We start from the raw sequence: 17,343 nt of genomic DNA on the forward strand, positions 1-17,343 counted from the left end.
TACGTACGGGACATTTGTACTAATTTTTACAGCTTTAAAATATTATTTCTGCTCCTAATATTTTTTGTGTTTCATTGAAACAGCTATAAATTGTTAGGTGTAGACCTAAGCTATTTTTCAAGCAACAGTTTTGGCTTTAGCACTTTGTTGTAACTGTTGCAAGAAAAAATAAGTGCCTGTTACGTACGGGACAAGCTGAGTCAACCACTTGTTTGGCTCATGTTATGAAAAATGATATTTCAGCTCAATTAGAATTTTCATAATGCTGTGGTATTTTTTTTCATATAGCTTAAAAAGTATGCTTCAAGCACATATACTTAACATTATTAACAAATTTTTTTCAACTAAGTTGCAATTTTTTCACCTTTTGTTACGTACGGGACATTGTACACTTCAGGCTAAAAGTTATTGAAAGCAGGCAGAGTTAACATGGTCAAAAACACATTTATCAGAAAAGGTTGTTAAGCCAATTACAATATAAGAAGATCGTATGTTTATAAGCATTATTTTCTTGATCAATTAACTTGTATTTGCTTAGCTTAATTATAATACAATTAAGGTATAAAAAAATTATACAGCTACTTTAATCTTGTTACCATGGTATTATTAAAAAAAAAACAAGGAGAAAGATACCAGAGTTCATAATTTAAGATCTTTACGGTTAAATTTTCCATCGTCTTTTTTTGTTCAACACTATAGGAGGAGAAATAGCTTTAATCACCTCTGTCTCTCTATTGTATACAATACAATCGGGCAGCGTTGGCCATTTATAATGTTCTGGGGACTGGTGGGTACCATCAGGGGTACAGCTAGGAATTAAGGCTAGAGGAGGTTTTAGGGGCGACTAATAGTGGGGATCTGGGGGGTATGGAATACCTGCCAGGGCAAGCAGGAGGTACGGGGACCCTCCCCCAGAAATTTTTTAAGATAAATGGTTCAAAATGGGGAGTTTTACAGCTTTCTGAGGGATATTTTATTAATCCTTAAACTTTTCTATAAGTAATATTAATCCAATTAACTAATTTAGATTTGGGGGGTGATTATGCCCCAAAAACCTCCCCCCCCCCCTCGCTGCACCATTAGGTACCATGACTGTAACTTACAGTTGCTTCTGTGAGACAATTTCTGTGATTTTGCCTCAAAATAAATTGCCATTATATTGCACTAGAACCCACTGACCTCTGAATTCTGTCTTCACTTCAACAAACAGGTCTAAATTCAAGTTGATATCTTTAAAATGTTTCTCTCCTGAAAAACTTTCATTTGTATTGCATATCACGTGAAAGCTAAGGATATCTGGTGCTGCTTGAACATTGTCTCAATGCTTTACTTTGATGATGGTATCATTTATATAATCTTCTCCAGCATAATATGCCTTGAACAAACAAATATTGAACAACAATACAATAAAACTTGTCTTTGAACAAACTACTGAAGATTCTGATGCAAAATCCTTGGCAGATTGAATAGAGCATCATTTTCATCCTCACTACTCTTAACATTCAGTCAGTTCTCTAAAATTGCATTCAGGAGAACTGATGTGAGCTTGATTTTTTAGCTTAAGTTTGTCTGCTATTCACTGTCATTTTTTCCTTTCATACTTTTTCTTTGTCGGTAATATTTTCTCTCCGCTTTTTTCTTAATTAATTTATCCTCTTACTTCTTTTTAAGAACCCATCATGATCACTTGCATTTAGTTTACTTCGCATTTTCTTTACTCTAGCAACAGCAGTTGCCTAAGGTTTTTCCACCACCATTTAAATTCTGAAAAAGCATTAAATTTCTTATCTTCAAAGTTTCAGGCATTACTCAGTGGTGCTTATGTAAACTTACTTAAATAAAAATACTTCATGTAGTCCACATTGTTTATTTTCTGACCTTGATTCCCTCCTAGTAATCAGTCACAAAAATAACATATGCTATAATCACTCACGCACTGAAACATGTATTACGTGTTGGCTAAAGGCGACTGTAAATTCTAGTATCACCAAACATCTAATCGAGAACAACTATCCCAGTGATTTCACATCTGAGATCTACCACACACTGAGACAAAAGAAATTAAGTCCCCACTTTTTGTCATGAAGAACTGGAGATTATTGAGGTGACAAAATCAAATGAAACGCAGGAATTAAACAGTCATGATTTACCATTTCATTCACCTTACTTTTTCTAACCTTTTCTACCCGCCCTCTATGCACCTAAAATTTTACTTGTTCTTCTGTTTACTACAATGCATACTTTCAACCACAGCACCTACTCCTCTGCCACTTTGTCATTTCATGACATAAACTTAATACCTGGCCCTTCTATTAACCGATGCCAAACTCCCCAACCCTGAATGCCCAGAGCACAATTTTAAATTTAAATTACTGTAGGCCTAGACTTTTCTGGCCTAAATGTAAATAACGCTTCATTTTATGTTTTAGAATTAAATATTATTAAAATTTAGTAATGATATGACATAGTGAATTCATTTTTATGTATATTGCATATTATGTTGTGAAGTGTCCCGTACGGGACAGAAAGAAATTGAACATTAGGGTATGTTTAAATTTTATTATTTTTTCACAACATCATAATCATTTAGTTTGACACAAAACCAGTTTATAAAATTGTATTTTGAGTAGCTGTTTGTCAAGAAACTTTGTGAAAAAATAAATTTATATATTTTATGTTACGTACGGGACAAAGAAACAATCTACTTTTAAACACTGTATTTTACCATTATACTATCGCAAAATTAATATAATTTTGTGATAGAAACTCTTATACTGTACTATATTTTGATATTATAATTACCAAGACACATAAAAATAGCATTTAGTCAAGCATTGAAATGGCAACACAACCTATTAAAATGGCAACTTTTGAACAGCTGATGAAGAGACGACTTTGAACCTAGGTTACCTACATATTTAAATATATTTGACTAAAATTCCTAGTAAATACTCATAATATAACCTTATGAGAAGACAATCATGACACAATAAGTTAAATATAAAAAAATAATTTTATTTCCAAAAGTTACCTATTTTCATGGAATGGCCCAATAGCGAAATAGTATACATTTCTATAAATATTTTGTGGAAGTCACAAAGTGTCTGTTATTGATAATATGGACCTTCTACCAAGTACAAGCTTCAAGTTTCGAATTGAGCAACTACACTTTTTGTAACTAAACTTGCCATAGTATAAGAAATAACGGAATAAATAGTTTGCGAAATTAAGTAAGAAAATACAAGGTTGGCCACAATATTGTTCGTGACGAAAAAATTCACGACGAAGATGCCGAGTTGGTAGCAGCCAGATGTTAAGTGATTACCAAAAGTGCAATATTCATTTTAGTGATGGGTCGATTCCAAAATTTTATCGATTCCGATCCCGATTCCGATTCTGACATTTCGATTCCGATTCTACCGATACCGATTCCATCGATTCTGATGCCATAGGTTCTAAGAAAAATATGACTAAATTCCAGGAAACAAGAAAACCACTTTAAAAAATATTACTCTGTAAAAGAGTCAGTTGACAAAAGCATCTTTCATATCATCACTATGTAATTGAAATATAATAGCTAAATTTCAAAACAGAAAATACCTGAAAAGTGGTATTACATGATAGGTATTACTTTAAAATATTGCACTCATAATATGTCGACCATATATATGTATCCAAACTACAAGGGAGAGCCCTGAGTACAGAAATTTTCATAGCTGTAATAAAGATTAAATACTATGTAGATGAATCATGTAATATTTGGCCCTTTCAAATTCTCAAGCAGAAAAACCAGCATGCTCATGCTCAGCCAGCAGGTTTTGATGTCTCCATGTTACAGTATTACTGCCTGCAGAATATTGCCTTTTGATACACACTTGTGTGACTGGGCAAGTCCTTTCCTACCAAAATTGCAAGATTTCGGAAACTGGAATTTTTATTAAAAACTATATCATCCATCTTTATGGATCTTGAGTCCTCATCGAACTCAAGTGACTAAGCGAATGGACTAAAGAACTTAGCTTTAGTTTTGTAGAGCCAAAAAATCTATACTTCTCACGTCGTTTAATCAACCTTAAAAACTCTTGTTTTTTTAAGTTCAAGAAAGAAACTAAACGCTACAAATGAATATCACATCGGACGGACGCAGTAATAAAAATGGCTAAAAGAGCCTTGTGGTGTCAAAACTTCCCCTTCCGCACGACTCACCTCGGCGAAGGTGGAAAGGGAAAAAGGGTATCGGTTGTTGCCTTTCATCGAAACAGTTCATTTTTCTCTCTCTTAAGCATGCTGACTTAATCTCTTCACTTTACTTCAATACCCAGGGCATATTTCTTATGCGTGGGATAGTTTCGAAAAATATCCAATCCTTAGTATTTTCACTTGAGTAATGCGCTAAATGTTCTAGTCGATCTATACATAATTCTTTTTAACATCCTCAGTTTAGTGTTTTAAGTCAATGAAGACGATTATCCATGCTTAAAATGACGATTTTCAAGACTAATGTTTTAAAAAACTTGAAAAATCGGCCTCAGTTACCGAGCCTTAGAGTTCCGCGGCGTGTAGCTGAGCCTTGACACGCGATTGAAAAATCGCTCTTATTTCCTTCGTCGCAGACTTTTTTTTCCTAGATTTCTAATTAGTACTCTTTAGAAATCTCTACTCTATATTGTGGTTCAAATTTTCCGAGTTATATTTTTCGTAAACGAAAGATAATGTCTACTTTATGTCAAATTTCACGTGAAAAACGGGTCGGCCATTTTGCGTCGTAAAACCAGACAGATGAGAGCCAAAATCTTCAAAAGTCATTGAAAGTATAGGCAAAGAACCAGATCAAAGGAATATTGCGTTTTTTATTCCATAAAACTCATACCAACGCAAAACCAATTGGATAAATTCAAAGATTTTTTGAGGAAAAACGATATCTCGCGTGGCATCGAAAAATTGGTCATGTTTGGGCCTCAGTATCTCACTAAAGGTTCGTATATATGTAAAATGGCATATAAATCTATATCTGGTAATGATTTATGATTATTTACGCCAAGTTTCAAGTCTCTATCCCCAAAAGGTCATTTTGAACTTTATTCCAGCTTTTTCCGATTTCGGACCAGTGTGCGCCGGGTAGGAAGACGATCGGCCGCCGCGGCTGGCGTAAACGCGTAAAGGTATTCGGCGCCCACGTCGACAACTATAGTGTATTCAGCAAGCTGAAACTACCTGGCCAAGGCATTAGAATGACCTATCGGCTTTAAAACTGCATTATTACATGAGTTTCATGATAGCGCTTCCTTTCGGCAGATTGCTGGACCTACTAGCCTCGAAAGCTCTGTAACCTTAACTACTCGACTCGACATTCGTAATGCTACTCGAAACGCTCGAGTCGAGTACCAACTACTCGATCGACTTGAATTTTCGAGTACTCGCACATCCCAAGAAGATTTGTTTTGTCATTACGATTACGTGGCGCGAAAATTCAAATGACTGTTGGAAAAGCGGTCGTATATTTTGTTGTTTGAATTACTACTGGAATCAGAATCGATTTTTCACCTCGGCAAGTACTCGTTTTCGATTCCGGTTCTTGGTCGAGAATCGAGGAATCGAACCGACCCATCACTAATTCATTTACATCCTGATTGGTCCTCTAAATTTCATGAACAATACCAAGTTTAAGCAATATTTTGGGTTAATTATATATTTGGGTTACAATAAAAGCGAATTATTTGCAAAAATAAAAGAGTTCCGAAAAAAAAGCAAAGCGGCTTATTTGACCCGGGGAACTCCCAACGTTGCGTATACGCAACGTTTCACCAACCGCAAACTAAAAACAATAAAAATATAAAAATCGATAATTTTCCTTATTTGAGTCTATTTTATTGCTAATTCATCAAAATATTTGGAATTTTTAAGTTATTAACATGCTTGGGATTTAATGGGTTAACTTGTATGGGTTAATTTACTATGTAAACAGGCCTTTAGATGACACCATTTGCAGGAACATTTGATGATCTTGCACCTAAAAACTACTCTTTTAGAATTCGTTCTATTTCTTCTTACCTGGAATTCTTCACATATATTCTTTTTTGATAAATGTCCGCACTGGTTTGCATATTTTACAATGGCATCGTGATTTTTCACCACGAATTTGTTTGAATCGATGCGGGTTCCGGTGTGGGAATCAACTAACTCTAAAATTTTCATTTTCTCATCAGTTAAAAATGTCCGTTTTTCACCTCGAATTTCCATTTTCAAGCAGGATAAATTCTATTTCCCGTACTAATTGAGGATAACTTGCCAACACACGAGTGTCTGACCTACTCCTCGGCGATCAAGTGCGTAGTACAAACTGTCGTGCCACTTCATAATTTTTTAAAGTTACAGTTGTTTGCGATACGCTGCTATGTGAATGGGATAATTCAAGTTTAAATAAGTTTTTTTTAAATATTTAATTAACCCATCTACGCTACGCAACTGTTGAATGAAGTCAGCGCAAATGATGACAAGTTTTATAGTTCCGGCATTTATCACGTTTCAGCACGTCTGGTTTTCTTTCAAACTCTCGTATCAAATTATAGGCTACATGATTATTGTCAACATTGCTTCAGGAGTTCTTGCATTATAATTATTACATAGCTCGATTGCTCAAAACACCTACTTTCATATCGTGAATCTTTCCGCCGCTGACAGAAAACGAGATGACGTAGTTCAACTTTCCGACGTTAGGAGCGTTCTGTCCCGCCACATTCAAATTCTTCCCGAAAATACTTCTCATTGCGTCTCTTTCTCTTGGATTTTTAAATACAAATGCGCGAAAGGAAGCCAAAAGATAGTTTTTAAGGGCTGATATGCACGATTTATTGTTTTAGTAGGCAAATAATTTTTTTTAGTCGGCACGTCGTAATGCACATGGCGGGAAAACGAAAAAAACACGGCGTAAATACAGGGTTCTATTTACATTGGAGAGATAGGAAATATGACGGGACCCAGAAAAAAACTTGCAATTTGCGGGAAAACGTAAATTCCGATAACGCAAATATGTGGTTCTACTGTATTTGCGAGTGTTGATATTAAATTTTTGTGTAATACCTTAAAGACTTTTGTTATCAATGTGTTACGTGAAAACTATGTTTTTTACATCATGCAGGCCATCGAGACAGTGAAATTTAGACCAATCAAAAATATTCCCCATCTGTACAACTCCCACTTTCCCTTGTGTTATGAGGTTGAAATATGTACCATCATTTGCAAAAGTCTTGCAACAAATCCAGCGGCGCCACTTTCGCTCCATTGTCGATTTCTGGCCACCATTAAGTTTGAATGATCACTATCTAGGTATGAATCTTCATGGTAGCTCGGGAACGACTCACGAACGGGTCATCGTGACACGGGAGTGAAACGTAGGAAGTCATTACGATGTTCAGTTGAGTAAACGAGCGTAGATGTTGTTAAGTCGTCGCGGCGTTTGAGATTATTTTTGTACCCGTAGTTGGCTGGAGTAGATAATTGAAAATATTTACCCGTTAAAAGAGCGGGAACTTATGATCCCTGGCTTCCAATGGTAAACCCCATTAGGCCGGCAGGGGGCACGATTTTGCCATTAGGAACACGGAAATCAACTCGCTCGTAACCTTTTTTTTTAGGGATTCAGCGTCGTTCAGGAGACTTAATATTAAGTTGTTGAAATATTTGTTCGATATAGAAGAATTAATAAATAAAAAAAAATTAACTGGCAATTTTCTGGAAAAAAACACGACTGGTTAGTATATACAATAGGAATATAATGATGTTGTCGCCTGCGACTTCGGTATGGTATCGTCTTTTTAAGTTATTATTATTTGTTATTATGTTTCACGCTCGGTATTTGCATTTCTAATGAAGCAAGCGTATACATTCATTACAAACAGAAATTCTGTTAGGATTTGCTTACGTCCTTCTTACTCGACTTGAAAGGTTTTATGAAATGAGCTGCAGTTCCACTGATGCCTTAAACATAAAACGTATTGCCAACAAACACATTTCCTAATACAATGTAACCTACTCAATGCAAGTAGATAATTCAATTAATACTGCTAAGTAAGTATCCTACATTATTCCGAATTCATCAGTGTATATGTAAATGATTGCATCTAAATAAGATAACTTAATCATCAACGACATAACAGCTTAGAGTTATTATTCGCATTCACACTTATTCAGCAGTAGAACATATTATCAAACAATACCTGTTGAAATCAGACAATCATTTAAAATGGGACTTTTAGCTGGAATTAAGTTTTCCTCGTCATACTTTGAATAAGTGGAAAGGAATACATCTTTACCGATTGACGGACGTCGGAGAACTCTGTTATTAGTTATGCAACGATTAATGCCGATCAGCTTAACTAATTCATATTTTACGTGTTTGCTCAGATATTTATATGATGAAACACTGGGAATTTCAAAGCTGCCTCGTATCATGTGTCGTAGATATTGTATTAAAACATCAACCCGAGTCGATAGATGTAAACAAGTCTGCCATGTTCACAGTGAACGACTCGTGATTTCCAGCTCTCTGAAAAGAGCTGAGATCACTCAAAAAGAGCCAAGCTACCAACTTTTTAAAATCTCTCCGAGGAATTACCTTCGATCTTTCCTACTGCATTAAATGCTACAACGTGTTTGGGGGAATATCATGAACATTAATTTCACTTAAATGGAAGCGGTCAAATCCCGAGACTGAAAAGGATGACAAAATACCTCACCCACCCAATGACCCGTTCTCCATGCATTGAACCATGAAGACTAGTATTGGATTGTTGCATGCACCCGAAAACCATACAATTTCCGGGCACAATCTTTGTGGAGCGAAAGTGGCACCGCTCGATTTGTTGCAAGACTTTTGCAAATGATAGTACATATAAAGAGTGTTATGGTATGTGTATCTAACAAATGCTTAACTTATTCCTTTAGCATTTGCTTTGACCCTTCTTTATCAAGGTTTTTACCATTAAAAATATATTTATATGATAATAAGCATTTTAATTTTTGAAATTATTGTTCTGGGGACAAAAAAGGAATATTTATGATGAGTGAATTTTTATGATGAAACTGTATTTTTTGTGACGAAATTGAAATTTTATGAAGAAATTTTAAACCGAAATTGACAGATTTTTATGACGAAATTCACAGTTTTTATTTACCGATAATCTTTGCCTCTAGTTATAAGAACTAAAACTATGTCGATCCTGAGATCTCCTGAGAGGACTCCAGGTCCCTGGTTGATCATGATTTCTTTATTTCTTCATTTGGAAGAAATATCCATCTCCCCTTTTAACGATCTTGTTTACATTAATGATATCCTTTTTGTTTTTTTATCTTGTTGATAAAATATTTTCTCTTTGGCTCATCCCAGCTTTGCAGAACTTGCAGATCATTCTTCATCAAATAGTAGGTTGATAATAGTATGTAATTAATGTTAATTTGTGTGCAATCTCTTTCTCATATGTAGGGAACAAACGCTGCTCCTTACACAGGCAGAGTTGGAGCAGATGATGTGGATGGCAAGGACATGGCTTACCGAGTTCTTGCAGATCACGCTCGTACCCTAACAATTGCCCTTGCGGATGGTGGACGCCCTGACAACACTGGCAGGGGGTGAGCGGAGCAATTTCGTACTCACTTTTTGTACTGTATTAGACTGTTGGTGGTTGTGGAAAATACACACACACACACACACGCACACACACACACACACACATATATATATATACAGTAGAACCTCGGTTATACGACCCTCACTTATACGATGACCTCACTTATACGCCGATTTTTTTTGGTCCGGTGAATAACCCCATATGAACCCATGTTTTTCCAACCTCAGTTATGAAACTCTTCACCTATACGACGACCTCGGTTATGAAACGTATTTTTCCAGTCCAATGTGATAAAATACCTCTCTTGTACGACTTGTCAGAGAACTGATCTACGAGAAGATTGCGGTAGGCGCGCCGATTTTAGTCACAGGAGCGGGGGTAGTATGCGCTCATTACATAGATATGTCAATGAAGAATAATAAGTTTTAATAATGAGCGATGCTGTTTATTAGATATTAATTTTAACTGCAGTAGATGATCGTTAATCCGGAATATCTATCTCTAACGGAAGATTGTCTAGAATTTTCCAAGGTTATGCTTCCCGTCGCCCAGCGAAATAACACCTAAATGAGCCGTTAAAAATCCTCGCGTACCAAAATTTTGGCTTCCAAGGTCATCCAAAAAAGATTATCGTATTTGTAGTATAGACGTAAGCCGTTGGTGATTCAACACGATGGCAAAAACAGCATGCGTGGACTCTTTCCACGGGCTAATCCCTCATCCGCGGGACGAATTGAGCCGGAGGAAAGTTGCTTACGCGGCGCGCAGATCAAAACTGACCCAACTTGTATCTGCGGGTTTAAATGAAATATAGTTTGACCTTGACTGCCTGGTGGCAAGCGTTTATTTTTTAACTGAACGAGAGTTAGTACGAATGCCCTCGGAGAATAACTCGCGTTGTCAGTGGTAACGTAATCATTAAAGTCAAATTCAAAACGCGAGAGATAAGGCAGTTCCTTTCGACTCAGGAATGACTTATAACCATTATATCGAAGTACAAAAACAGTCTGGTGTTGTTTTCAGATATGGGGAAGCAAAATATTACGTGAACATGAGTCACACGGCTTGTGAGTCGAAGTTCCCGGCGCTGAATTCGCGGAAGAATGCCGGCAGAGAAGCTATACCCGGTAGATTCATTCTATTATTACTAAAATGTCATGGGAAAATTCTTTTTTAGTGCGTAAACATAATTGAGAGGGGAGATTTTTCCGGCTCTTAATCTACTTTTGTCCATTCATCACTGACAGCAGTTGCGCGATTATTTCAAATGCTCACTTAAAAGTTTTCTAAGCACCAGAAAAGTGAACTTAGTCATGGAATATCCGGGGTACCAGTGGCGTAACTAGGAATACGCTTTGGGGGTGACGGTAGTACTTGGGGGGCAGCTTCACCCCCCACCCCTCCGAGGCAATGGGGATTCCCGTAAAATTTAAAAAAATGGCATGCCTGTAAATATATTCTACATCATTTTGGCACAGAAAATTTAACTTTAAGTAGATGCAGTTGCTGTTTATCAAAGCTAGACTTGTGTTTAAATTTTTTTTAAATTTCTCTGAGGCTTTGGAGAGAGATCTATCCCCTCATCCCTCAACCATAATTACGCCACTGCCAGGTGCTCCATATTATCTATGGCATGGTATTTAGAGGGAGAAAACTGACAGCTGGGGTCATTTGCGCCATGAGGTAAGAGAGGGAGTATAGAAACCCTGTGTTGGAATTAGCCAGGTTGTAACGATAGGCTTAACCAGGGCTTAATGTCCCATCTGCCGGACAGTGTGTTGCACTGGAAGTTCCGTCCACACTACTCTCAAGCAGGGATAGAGCCATCTCTGAAAACTTTCTGCCTCTGCTATTAACCCGGGTCCATAGGGTGTGAAGCCTTCGTGATGCATTAGTGAAATTTTGCTCCCTATACCATTTTTCCGAACTGACGGCGGCTGGGTGGAAAATAGAAACTAGCCAATGAGAAGCGCTGCTCCTTCCACCCCTTCGCTCCCCTCCATCCAGCTGACCGGCGTTGCCATCCTTGGGAATAACGGTACTTTTGGGGGCGGCAGAATGAGTGCTGTGCGATCTCCAAAGATTCGGCTTGGCAACACTGCTAGCTGGAGAGCGATGTGCACTGCTCAGAGTTCGGAGAGAGACTGCGGGCTCATCCTCACTTTCTCCTGTCGCTCTTCTGTGATTGGCTAGAAGAGTGGGTGGGTTTCAAGCACGCTCAAGGTCAGCCGCCGTCAGTTCAGAAAAATGGTATAATTACGGGGTTAATTTGAATGACTTTCCTCAGGTATTTCATTTCTTCAATCTCCAATCTGGGGTTTGCTTATAGGTGATAAAATGAATTTCCTGAAAACCGCTTTTAATGAGTCAACTTTTTTTTAAAAAATTGGCTTCTCTGTGAACATTTTGTGTCATCATTCCGAAATCTCTCCAGGGTGATAGCCTTGCAGATCAGTACCAGAAATGCTAGTCGTTCATCCCTCGGTTAAGTTTTTCAGGAATGTAAAATTATATTTCTCTTAAAGTAACATATCATCTGGTGTGTTACTTTTGAGAAAATAAGATCATTAGGCTTCAATTTCTTGCCTCCAAATGAGTAATTGCATCCTGGAAACAAACCAGCCCCTATAGGAAAGGATTTCATGCTAAATACCGAAAAACCTCACATATGAAACTTCCTCACTTATGAAACTTTTTTTGGTTTTCCGCTGAAAGTTTCATAAGTGAGGTTCTACTGTATAAGTTAAAAAACCCTAGGATGGGCAGTATCACAGAACACACAAGATTAAGATTAAAAACTCACATTAATAACTTAATTTTCGGTGGCATTACCACCTTCCTCGGAGTTAGGTAAAAGACTGTAGGTAAAGGGTAAAGGATAGCTGAGGGAAGGGGATATAGAGGGGAGGTAGGGTCCAAAGAGGGGGGGAAAAGAGTGAGCAGAGGCAATTAAGGGATTATCGGTGGATGTTTAAGCCGGGAGGAAGAAATGCTTTGAATAGGCATATGTAACTTAATTCAATAGAATTAAGTTTGAGTGGGTGGTCTGTGGGGGGAAGGGAGGCTAAAACTGAAACATTGTAGCAATCATTGAATTGACGCTGATGAGTGGCCGCATGTTTCGCCACCGGGAAGAATGCAAAGTCAGAGGAAGAGCAAGATGCTCTGTGGTTATTGATTCTAAGGTTAAGGGGAGTTGAGGATTTGCCTATATAAAAGGAGGGACAGTGTTTGCATTGAATTAGGTAAACTACATTTTTTTAAGTACAGGAGGCCGCAGGAGGTGGTGGTAGATAGGAGACGAGATGACTAGGGATAGAAGGAGGGGTAAAAATTGGGCAGGTCTTACATCTAGGACGACCGCAGGGCGAAGGTGTGCTACTGGGAGTAGTAGGTGACTTCTGTAAGGGGTTAGTTGAGCGGAATAAATTTGAAAGGTTTGCAGGTCGTCTGAATGTGACAGTAGGGGGTTTTGCAAAAAGATTGGCTGTCGACTTATGGTTTTTTATAATAGGGAAGAGGTCTTTAAGGATAGATTGCAGGGATTGTATTCCAGGAAAGTAAGTGGTGCAGAGGGAAAGATCTCGTGGTTTGTTTCTATTGCACGGTTCTGGGGGGCATTTGTGTTTGAGAATTTTTTTACGTAGGAGGGACTCTGGGTAGCCTCTCTGGAGGAGGGAACGGTGAAGGTTGTGAAGAAAATTATTTAAGGCATCATGATTATTACAGATACTGTGGCCTCGAATGGAAAGGGAATAGGGAAGGGAGCGTTTAGTGTGGGATGGATGACAACTGCTAAAATGAAGGTACTGCTGCTTATTCCTGGGTTTTACATGGACAGAGGTGAGAAATTTGTTGTTGACAAGAGAGATATTGACATCAAGGAAGGTAATCTGGGAATTAGAAATGGTTGAGGTGAAAGAAAGAGAGGATGAGGAATTGAGAGTAGCAATAAAATTTTCGAGGGAATCATTACCATGTGGCCATAGGAGGAATATGTCATCAATAAATCTGAGCCAAAGGAGGGGTTTCAATGGATATTGGGAAAGGAAAATTTGTTCAAAGTGGCCTAGGTAGAGGTTTGCGTAGGAGGGACTGAATCTACTACCCATTGAGCAACCTTTGATCTGTAAATAATGCTTATTATTAAATGAGAACGAATTGTGCGTTAGGACGATATTAGTTAGGTCTAAGAGGAAGTCGGTGCTAGGGGTATGAGGAGTTGGGCGTTGGGAAAGGAAGTGGCGGAGGGAGGAAAGACCTTCAGAATGAGGAATTGATGTGTAGAGAGGAGTGACATCTATGGTGGCCATGGCAATTTGGGTGTCAGGAGGAATTTGGGTGGATTGGAGACGGTCTAGGAAGTTATATGTATCTTTGATATGGGATGGTAGAGACAAAACTAGTGGTTGGAGGTAATAGTCAATGAATGCGGATATTCTTTCCGTGGGTGAGTGGCAAAATGAGACAATAGGACGGCCAGGGTGGTTGGGTTTATGTATTTTTGGCAAAATGTAAAAATGTGGAGGACGTGGGTTTGGGGGGGAAAGGATGGAGATGTCAGACGAAGAGAGGCCTTCCAGTGGGGCATGTTCCTTGAGAAAAGACTTGATATTTTCCTGGAAGGTGGGGTTAGGGTCATGAGGCATAAGTGTGTATGAGGAGGTATCAGTCAGTTGTCTTTCAGCTTCCTTAATGTAATCAGAAGTGTTCAGGAGAACTACTGTGGATCCTTTGTCAGCTGAGGTTATGACTATATCAGGGTTGTGGATGAGTTTTCGGAGGACAATGTTCTCCGATTGAGAAAGGTTGGGTTTGGGCTGAAGAGATTTTAAGAAAGAACGGTTGCAGACTTTTGAAAGCAGCAGATCTATAAAAATTTCAATTGGGTGGCCGGTTGGGAGAGGTTTAGGTTCATGGTCCTAGGATGGTCGAAACCTGGAAAGGGCACTATGGGGAGGAATTGGAGTATTTAGTTCTTTCTGTGTATCCCAAAAGGCTTTCCACCTTAGATTTCTGCAAAATTGCATAATATCCGTGACTAAGGGGACATGGCGCACTTTAGGGGTGGGAGAGAAGGAAAGGCCTTTGCTGAGGAGGGAAAGTTCTTCTTTGTTTAAGGAGGCAGATGATAGATTAATCACTGGGATGTTTTCATTTTGACACTCAACCTCATGGCTCCTGTGGTCGTCCTAGATGTAAGACCTGCCCAATTTTTACCCCTCCTTCTATCCCTAGTCATCTCGTCTCCTATCTACCACCACCTCCTGCGGCCTCCTGTACTTAAAAAAATGTAGTTTACCTAATTCAATGCAAACACTGTCCCTCCTTTTATATAGGCAAATCCTCAACTCCCCTTAACCTTAGAATCAATAACCACAGAGCATCTTGCTCTTCCTCTGACTTTGCATTCTTCCCGGTGGCGAAACATGCGGCCACTCATCAGCGTCAATTCAATGATTGCTACAATGTTTCAGTTTTAGCCTCCCTTCCCCCCACAGACCACCCACTCAAACTTAATTCTATTGAATTAAGTTACATATGCCTATTCAAAGCATTTCTTCCTCCCGGCTTAAACATCCACCGATAATCCCTTAATTGCCTCTGCTCACTCTTTTCCCCCCCTCTTTGGACCCTACCTCCCCTCTATATCCCCTTCCCTCAGCTATCCTTTACCCTTTACCTACAGTCTTTTACCTAACTCCGAGGAAGGTGGTAATGCCACCGAAAATTAAGTTATTAATGTGAGTTTTTAATCTTAATCTTGTGTGTTCTGTGATACTGCCCATCCTAGGGTTTTTTACGTTATTTACCTCACCGAGGAACATTTCAAAGTGTATATATATATACAGGGTGTTTCAAAAAGGACTTTACAACTTTGAAAATTTATATAAATTTTATTAAACAAGGTACAGCACTGGTTGTGGTGTTGTTTTAAAGGAAAATACAGTAAAACCTCTATGTAGTGAACCTCTTTACATCGTAAACCTCTATACATCGTACAAACCCTCTGGTCCCGTCAGATTTACATGTAAATTTATAGGCAAACCTCTCTATAGTGAACCTCTTTACATCGTAAATCCTCTATATATCATAGCAACGAGACACCCCCGAGACGGCCTAACTACCTCCGCATTTCGTACCGAGACAACTAGAGACCATTAATGCAGCCGCGATAACGAACAATTAGCTAGGGCCATTTTGTTCCAAATGAGAGCATACCTAACAGTAAATAAGAAAAAGGCAACGAACTATCCTAATCATTTTAAGTGACAGTAAATGAAGACAGAACGCATCGTTTTCTCTTGAATCATGGTAAAAATTGCGCGATAGCACTCGCTTTCTGTTACTTATGGCTTTATTTTCATGTAAGTGCTTACATACTGTGTTCAGTTAATAAAAGAGGCGACCAGCGCAGCCTATAATCCCTTGCCGGCGGAAATATTTCAACTAACTTCACTCCCATTCATGGAGACAGAATTACTCAACCGCATTGCTACTTCCGTTTCTAAAATGAAAATATTTCATGAATTTACTGTCACTCGAAATAAATCAAATACAGTTTTGCAGTTATTTTATTCTCATATTTCCCAGTGTAGCACTTTCTTACTACCGCCTTGATAATTTTTTTCGATGCTTTCGTGAACGATCGTAGTTTACAATTTATTGCGCTTAGCGACAGTCATATGTCTTGCGTGCGTATTTTTGCCGCGAAATCGGACTCTTCCATCGGGAGTCCGGGACGTCAATTTCTAGCAATACTGAACAAACATCACTCCATGCGCGGCAATGTTAGGTGAAGGAGACAGCTAATTAGCTGATACGCGGCATTCTGAAGTAGTTCGCCCAGCATTCTCACTGGGAAATCACGTCGTTTCGCAGACCTAGCGTTTCTTTGTGCCCTCGACATAGTTTTTCTACGGAACTCTATGAGCATTGTATTTTAGAGAAAGGGCTCAAATTTTCAAAATTACGCTCAATTTCTTGTTTATTTCTCGCAATAGTCACGTGTTTATTTATTTTTTTATAATCTTTAACAAGTCAATCGTAATGAGAATGATAAATGAATTTTCTAAAATATATTAGAAGGAGTATTTTCAATTATTTGCCTTAAAATATGAAAACATACGAAAATTACGTAATTAATTATAAGCTGATGATGGATTCGACAAATAAAACAAGGCGGCTGCTTGACATTACCACATTCTGAGGAATTTTCCGAGGCATCGACGAGGGCAGGCAGAAGAAAGATGTAGCACTGACCTTTGGAATACCATCATTCACCCTGACATCTATTTTAAACAACCGAGGAGAAACAGAAGAAACTGTATATCTAGGCTGCACAAATAAAAAAAGCGGGCAGTGAAATAAGAGGATGAAGGAGTTATGTTAAGAAATATAACACTTGTGTACTTCCCTCCAAACACTACTATAGTAAATTACAACCCTTAGACCAGGGAATTATTTCTTTGGTCAAAAGGCATTATCGAAAACAGCTAGTGATTTATTTTTTATGGAGAGTGAACAGTGAAAACGACATTAAATGTGCTTATGGATCATCCTTCAGACCATGCACAGGCTGTCCCTTCTGTGAAAGGAATTAATATCCTCAATTTTTGAGAAATGCTTCATCAAGGCTGGGATTACGGGTGGTAGCAAACAGGAGGAAAGTGAGATATTTGAGAATGAACCTACAGAGCACAATAAAATCAACAAA

The 17,343-nt window shown here is 38.3% G+C and overlaps 1 protein-coding gene across 2 annotated transcripts in view; it reads left to right on the forward strand.

The window, feature by feature from the left end:
- Positions 1-17,343, forward strand: part of LOC124169056 (alanine--tRNA ligase, cytoplasmic) — a 253,582-nt gene that overhangs the window by 32,805 nt on the left and 203,434 nt on the right. For both annotated transcript variants that reach the window (XM_046547527.1, XM_046547526.1), the window contains exon 7: positions 9,482-9,627. In XM_046547527.1, coding sequence (XP_046403483.1) covers positions 9,482-9,627 — 146 coding nt within the window. The remainder of the gene's footprint in view (positions 1-9,481; positions 9,628-17,343) is intronic.

Source organism: Ischnura elegans, chromosome 12 (genome assembly GCF_921293095.1).
Source record: "Ischnura elegans chromosome 12, ioIscEleg1.1, whole genome shotgun sequence".
In the NCBI taxonomy this organism is placed as follows: Eukaryota; Metazoa; Arthropoda; class Insecta; order Odonata; family Coenagrionidae; genus Ischnura; species Ischnura elegans.